A 7,768-nucleotide genomic window follows, 5' to 3' on the forward strand; every position below is an offset into this window, starting at 1 on the left:
TAGATAGATATATATAGATATATAACCATCAACCGTGATGACACAGCTGTTATCTCTTCAATAATGTTCATTTTTTTAAAATGTTTTCATTAACTATAATTCCTCAGAATCCTAACATTGCTCCTTCAAATGTTCCCTGTCAATCTCAGTCTAGAAGCACCTCATGTTTCTGTTTTTCATTAAAGAAAATGGTGGTTATTTATTATAAGAAAGCACATCCAGTGTACTGAAGATATCAACCTGTGTGTGTGTGTGTGTTTGTTTCAGGAGACTGGATGTGTCCGGTGAACAAGGGAGACGACAAGAAGAAGAAAGATGTGAACAAGGAGGAGGAGGAGGGCAGCGAGCCCAAAGGAGACCCGGAGATGGCTCCCATCTACCTGAGGAGACTTCTGCCTGTTTTTGCACAAACCTTTCAGCAAACCATGCTGCCTTCTATTAGGTAAACCAGACGGTTTAGATAAACTGGGAATTCTAATCTTTATTCTAACAGACGACGTTTACATGTGCAAAATATTCAGAAAAATACAATCTTCCTACTAAATATTTTATACGCAGCTGTGCGTACAACGTGCTTTCCTTCTTGGTCTATGCAGAATATTGTACAGTACATCAATTACAAAATAAAAGTCAACTTTCCCCAGTTTTAATGTGAAGCTTCAGCAGGTTTTCATTAGCAGTAACTTAATACAGCATTTGTTCTGGCATCAGGTTCATTTCATTGTGAGAAGCTAAAATAATTGATTAATATTGGATTCATTGTGCAGCTGTATATTCTTTCATAATGTTTAACAGTAGGTGTGTTTGCAGCTCTGCTCCAGCACACAGAGCTGACTGTAAACAGACAAACTGTGGTAAAAACCCAAATGAGACTCATATTCCCAATGTCCAAAGAATGTTCCTAATAATATAGGTCCCACATGTCTTAATGAGAAAATGCTCCTTTCGGAATGAGGCCAAATTAGGAATATCCAAACACAATATGCTGTTTCCTGTATTTTGTGCATGTAAACATAGTCTGTGATTAAACACAAACAGAACCACGACTGCCTTCATCTTAATTAAATTGGAGCAGATTAAAGAGTCACTGGCTGATGTTTTGTCTGTTAACTGAACAGAACCAGAAGGGACAAATCCGTCTTTGACTTTATAAAAATATACGAAAATGGAAAAAATGTTTCCGTTCATACGTGTTCAGGACTGTTGAGGTTACAGCTGGGTGTGTTTTTGTGTGTGTGTGTTCAGGAAAGCCAGCCTGGCTCTGATCAGGAAGATGGTTCACTACAGCAGTGAAGTGCTGCTGAAGGAGGTGTGTGACAGCGAGACAGGACACAACCTCCCCACTGTGCTGGTGGAGATCACTGCTACTGTCCTCGACCAGGAGGTACGCGCACACACTTTCCTCAGTTCTTCTGTGAAGCTACTATTTACTAAACCTTCAGGCTCAATCTGTCATGTAGTTGTTATTTGTGCAAGCAGAGACAAACTAACTGTACTCACAATGTTTGTGTCTCAGGACGACGACGACGGTCACCTTCTGGCTCTGCAGATCATCAGAGATCTGGTGGATAAAGGTGGGGACGTTTTCCTCGACCAGCTGGCTCGACTGGGAGTCATCAACAAGGTGTCCACTCTGGCTGGACCGGCGTCTGATGACGAGAACGAAGACGAAACCAAACCAGAGAAGGTAGAGGGACTGTGTGGGTGTGAGAGACTGTTGGTAGGATAAACTGTATTTAACGGGTTCAATAGATGCAAAGTGGAACTGACTGCAGTCATCTTTTGGGCATTGAGTATCTACACGCATACAGCCGGTTTATGATTGCTGTGGTTGATAAATACACGAACAGTGATGTTAACCACAGCTGTAAGTGCTGTCCTGTAGTGTCAAGAAAAACTCCAGTTTAATGTCGTGATAGTTTTTCTTAAAGAGAGGGAACCCTGTAAAGGTTTTTTTTAAGGACACTTTAAATTACTGTTTTTGAAGTTTTGATGCCCCAGAAGGAATAAAACAAGATGTTTTTTAAAAGGATGAGTGCATAGAACTGAACCATCTGTCACTGTTGGCAGGAGGAGGAGGTGCAGGAAGATGCGAGGGAGATCCAGCAGGGGAAGCCGTATCACTGGAAGGACTGGTCCATCATCAGAGGCAGGGACTGTCTCTACATCTGGTCGGATGCTGCTGCGCTGGAGCTCTCCAACGGCTCCAACGGCTGGTTCAGGTTCATCCTGGACGGGAAGCTGGCCACCATGTACTCCAGCGGGAGTCCAGAGGGAGGATCGGACAGCTCTGGTAAAGATAACAAACACACACTGCACTTATTTACCTCCAGTTTCCTGTGTTGTTGTGAACGATCTCCTTTCCTCCCCTCGTGCAGAGTCTCGCAGTGAGTTCCTGGAGAAGCTGCAGCGGGCGAGGAGTCAGGTGAAACCAGTAACAGCCAGTCAGCCCATCCTGTCCAGTGTGGGTCCCACGAAGCTGACGGTGGGCAACTGGTCTCTGACCTGCCTGAAGGAAGGCGAGATCGCCATCCACAACTCAGACGGACAGCAGGCCACCATCCTGAAGGAAGACCTGCCGGGCTTCGTCTTCGAGTCCAACAGAGGAACCAAACACTCCTTCACCGCCGAGACCTCACTGGGTGTGTCTCAGCATTTCCCAGCAGATCCACGACTCTTCCTGCAGCTGTTACAGCAACACATCAACATTAACTCAAAAACCTATGGAAAGTTTAAAATCTTGTAGTTTGAATTCACATCAGAAGCAGCTAGCTAGCAAGTCACAGTTTATTTTAATTGACACAGAAGCTTGATTTCCACTTGTGAAACAGCTACACAACCTGGCTGAACAGAAAGTACCAACAACATACAATTACTAACTTTACTATTACTAACTATAACTTTTCACATTATAACGTGATACTGATTCGTGTCTGGCAGAAATACACTGCGGACACAGCCTGTAGAAACACATAAAATCAAACCTACACTAACTCTGCTGTAAGCTGGGGTTTAATGGTCTTGTATTAGAAATAACAGAAACTGGTTCCACTGAAGAAGAAAGTAATTGATGAATTATACAGCTGTATTTTGATATGTCACATGACTGATGGAGCCCTGTGAGCAGGAATTAGTAGACTGTGCAGGGTCTTAAAATGTCTTAAAGACTTAAGTATGATTTTGACAGGTTTTAAAAATGGATTGGATTTATGAAAATAACTTCAGTTGCATAAAGTTTCATTTTTTCAATCTCTTAAATGTGAATTTGGGGAAAGATTTTTATTGATCATATTCTAACAACTACAAAACAGAACTGACATATACCAACACCGATTTTCCTTCATATCCTTTGTACCTTTTTGCCAGTATAGTTCATAGTGCTCTTAAAAAGTCTTAAAAACCTGCAGAAATATTTAGAAAGTAGTGGCTCAAAGATGGATCCTTGAGAAAGACCATGAGTCTCATATTTAGAGATGATCATTTGTTAGGAACCGATTCCAGGCAGTCCAGCGAGTCTTTTTAAAAGAAACTGATGATCAACGATATCATACAGCACTATGCACACACAGCACCTGCACTGCTGCTGTAGATTTATGTTGACGTCTGGCGTTTGTGTGTTTGTGTGTGTGTGCGTGTGCAGGCTCAGAGTTTGTGACGGGCTGGACGGGGAAGCGAGGCAGAAAGCTGAAGTCGAAGCTGGAGAAGACAAAGCAGAAGGTGAAGAGCATGGCGAGGGAGCTGTACGACGATCACTTCAAAGCTGTAGAGAGCATGCCCAGAGGGGTGGTGGTCACTCTGAGGAACATCTCCACGCAGCTGGAGTCCGCCTGGGAGCTGCACACCAACCGACAGGTACATAAACACTCTGGAGTTAATCCAGGATCCTAGAAGTCGTGCTTTAGATGTGTGTGTGAGATTTTCTTGTATTTATTATATTTATATTTGTATTTAATGTATGTTAACAGTGTATTGAGGGGGAGAACACATGGAGGGACCTGATGAAAACGGCTCTGGAGAACCTGATCGTAGTTCTGAAGGATGAAAACACGATTTCTCCGTATGAGATGTGTAGCAGTGGTCTGGTCCAGGCTCTGTTCACCGTCCTCAACAATGTGAGTGCTGCTCTTTAAATCCATCATCGAACCCACAGTACATCACGTATTCACCTTAAAACACGACTGAAGTCGCTGAGACGTCGGATGTAACGTGAGTTCTTCTGTCTGTCTGTGCAGAGTGTGGAACTGGACCTGAAACATGATTGTAAGCCTTTAATGGAGAGGATCAATGTATTTAAGGCGGCTTTCAGCGAGAATGAAGACGATGAAAGGTAACGGCGACAAACACGCACTGACATGTTCACATCCTAACTGTAAAGGCCCTGCTCACGCTCACGGTCTCTAATAACCCTACAGTCAGGGAGGTTCACTGGGAATTATACAATGTCACTAAACTAAAGACAGATAATCAATATTTCTCTAAAGATCTGAAATCCAGACCTCCAGGAAGTCTGTTGAGATTGAATCTGTTTTCTGAGGGAGACGTTGCCCAGACGGTGCAGATGGTGTTTAAATCTGAAAGTGTGCACCAAGAGGATCAGAAATGGAATATAATATTCATAGTTATGTTTTTTATAAGAATTACAGCTGAACGTAACCCTGTGTTTGTTTACAGCCGACCAGCTGTTGCCTTAATCCGTAAACTGATAGCTGTCCTGGAGTCTATAGAACGTCTACCTCTGCACCTGTACGACACTCCGGGCTCCTCATACAACCTGCAGGTGAGGCGCTGTGTTCTGGATCCAGCTCTGTTTTTGGTGCGTAGGTGTTTGTTGAAGGACAGACTCAATGGAAAGTGTTTGTGTTTTGTCAGATCTTGACAAGGAGGTTGCGGTTCCGTCTGGAGCGAGCGCCAGGTGAGACGGCTCTGATCGACCGGACGGGTCGCATGTTGAAGATGGAACCGCTCGCTACCGTGGAGTCTCTGGAGCAGTACCTGCTGAAGATGGTGAGGACTCGCTGAACACTTCAGACATACACTGATGGGGGAGAGCTCGGTTCAGTTTTAACCTCCTCTTCATCCTTCAGGTGGCGAAGCAGTGGTACGACTTTGAGCGTTCATCCTTCGTTTTCGTGAGGAAGCTGAGGGAGGGACAGACCTTCACGTTCAGACACCAACACGACTTTGACGAGAATGGAATCATCTACTGGGTTGGAACCAACGCCAAGTAAGTTGAAGGAGCTAAAGTCAAACTATATTTACTATTCTATATTACTGCTGTTTAACTGAGGACCTTTTTTAGCATCCTTTTACTTTAAAATGCTCTGTGTGGTGACTGTAAACGGCACATATGTTGTGCAGCATGTAGTTTTGGTCTGATATTCCAGACATATTAAACCTGGTCACTTTTCTCTGTTCATTGACTTATTGAATATGTTTAATGTTTCATCATCACAGCTTGATTTTAATCTAATCACACCTCATTTCTGCCCCACTCAGGACGGCCTATGAGTGGGTAAATCCCGCTGCCTATGGCCTGGTGGTGGTGACATCATCAGAGGGGCGGAACCTCCCCTACGGGAGGTTGGAGGACATCCTGAGTCGGGATAGCTCCGCCCTCAACTGCCACACCAATGACGACAAGAACGCCTGGTTCGCTGTCGACCTCGGGCTCTGGGTCATTCCCTCAGCGTACACCCTGAGACACGCCAGGTAATAAAACAAACCAACCTACACTCTGAGACACCAGGTAATAAATAAATAAATCAAATACATTTAATAGTGTTTCTCCTCCTCCTCCTCGTCCTGCAGGGGTTACGGCCGCTCTGCGTTGAGGAACTGGGTGTTTCAGGTGTCGAAGGACGGCCAGAACTGGACGACTCTCTACACCCACGTAGACGACTGCAGCCTCAACGAACCGGGGTAAGACCTGTGCCAATAAACGGATCGATGGATCAGCTGTAAGAAAGTGTGTTGCCTCCAACAGGACGAATAAATGAACCCTAAGAAGCTGACGTCTACAATCATTATCTGTGTGTGTTTGTCAGGTCGACGGCCACGTGGCCTCTGGACCCGTCCAAAGAGGAGAAGCAGGGGTGGAGACACATCCGGATCAAACAGATGGGGAAGAACGCCAGTGGTCAGACTCACTACCTGTCTCTGTCCGGACTCGAGCTGTACGGCACAGTCACCGCCGTCTGTGAGGACCAGCTCGGTAAGGCCGCCATCCATTTTACGTCTCTCTGTTAAAGGGCCACTGTGGAGGATTCAGTGGCATCTAGTGGTGAAGAGTACTGCTCAGCCTTCGAATGTATAGTAGAAACTACGGACACTGCAACACTACCTGAAACCTTTCTCTCTGTCCTCCCCCCTCAGGTAAAGCTGTGAAGGAGGCGGAGGCGAACCTTCGTCGTCAGCGGCGCCTGTTTCGTTCCCAGGTGATGAAGTACATCGTCCCGGGGGCGCGGGTCGTCCGTGGCATCGACTGGAAGTGGCGTGACCAGGACGGCAACCCGGCCGGAGAAGGCACAGTCACCGGAGAGGCTCACAACGGTAAGACCGGAGCGGACCGGCAGATAGTGGAAAATAAAAACGTGTTGTTCCTCCTGCAGCTTCAGACGACCGGTGGAGTCACAGTCGACCTCTATTTAATCAACTCATGTTAAACATCTTTTCTCCTCTCAAGGTTTTCTTTGTAGGGCTCCAGCTCCATGTTTCTGCACTCTGAGGATCAACTGGGGGAAGATATTTGTGCCAGCAAGTTCTGAATTTAGGAATTCACATTTTGGTGCAAAGCCTCAGTTGTTTAAATTTAGATCAAAGTCAAACACGAGCAAAAATAAATCAATTATAGTACGTGTGGGGTTTTTAGGTTTCCTATTCTCTGTGGAAACTAACTGCTGCTGACTTCTTAATGCTAATAGAGCTGCACGTTATGGTTCAAACATCATATTAAAATTATTTAGATGGATTTTACATTGATTAGCGATTAATGGGAATGATCATTTTTGCACCACAAATGTAATTTTCATTGAAAAAACTATTAAAATCATGTTAGTGGAAATTATTTTTGGTGTCGATACCAAACAAATATGTTTTCTTAAATCTAGAGAACAAGATTTGTCGGCCAGAGTATCTCTAAAGAACTTGGTTAACTCTTAACTTCTGCTACTGACCAGATACGGCAACCTTAAAGAGTCAAAACTCCCAGAAGAGTGTATTTATTTATATTTCATATTTTATTTATTATTCTTAGAAACTAGTATTTTATTTTCCACATTTAGTGTGTCGCCTGACGTGTGATGTGCTCAGTTAAATCAGACACTGAATCAGATTTATACTGAGGCATATTTCTAAAAACAGTTTCACAAATCATAATGAAACGTATTAAACTGCTGCAATCAGCAAATCGACCCAGACTTTAGGTAAAAGACGTGACCCAGACAAAACTAAGTGAAAATTTCTGTCATAAATATATAAATATTGCCTCCAGATTTAGGAACAAATTAATTTATTAAGGTCGACTAACAAACGGAGCTGCTGGATGAAAAATCTGCTCACAGTCGCCGTCATTCTACGAAACAGGATCTGAACTCAGCAGGTTCCTGTAAGAAGGAAGGAACCGTTCTGCATTAACCTTTTTCTCCCTGAACTTTCCTCCACTCGACCTTTAACACCTCTCACCACATCTGTCTGTGCTGAGGTTTCACAGTCAGCTGCCAGGATGGGGGGGGGGGATAGTCAACAACACAATCTGGATCCATATCTGATC

General features: G+C 44.2%; 1 protein-coding gene across 1 annotated transcript in view; it reads left to right on the top strand.

Moving 5' to 3' along the window:
• The first annotated feature begins 270 nt into the window (after positions 1-270).
• Positions 271-7,768, top strand: part of hectd1 (HECT domain containing 1) — a 9,786-nt gene continuing 2,288 nt past the window's right edge. Inside the window, exons 1-15 of the mRNA XM_035673608.1 lie at positions 271-442; positions 1,246-1,384; positions 1,517-1,687; positions 2,071-2,293; positions 2,379-2,642; positions 3,641-3,852; positions 3,966-4,112; positions 4,233-4,327; positions 4,672-4,777; positions 4,870-5,004; positions 5,085-5,224; positions 5,497-5,709; positions 5,809-5,919; positions 6,045-6,211; positions 6,373-6,549. Coding sequence (XP_035529501.1) covers positions 276-442; positions 1,246-1,384; positions 1,517-1,687; positions 2,071-2,293; positions 2,379-2,642; positions 3,641-3,852; positions 3,966-4,112; positions 4,233-4,327; positions 4,672-4,777; positions 4,870-5,004; positions 5,085-5,224; positions 5,497-5,709; positions 5,809-5,919; positions 6,045-6,211; positions 6,373-6,549 — 2,467 coding nt within the window. The 5' untranslated portion in view covers positions 271-275. The remainder of the gene's footprint in view (positions 443-1,245; positions 1,385-1,516; positions 1,688-2,070; positions 2,294-2,378; positions 2,643-3,640; positions 3,853-3,965; positions 4,113-4,232; positions 4,328-4,671; positions 4,778-4,869; positions 5,005-5,084; positions 5,225-5,496; positions 5,710-5,808; positions 5,920-6,044; positions 6,212-6,372; positions 6,550-7,768) is intronic.

The sequence above is a fragment of the Morone saxatilis genome, unplaced genomic scaffold, assembly GCF_004916995.1.
Source record: "Morone saxatilis isolate NCDOM2014 unplaced genomic scaffold, NCSU_SB_2.0 Contig3, whole genome shotgun sequence".
NCBI classification, from domain to species: Eukaryota; Metazoa; Chordata; class Actinopteri; family Moronidae; genus Morone; species Morone saxatilis.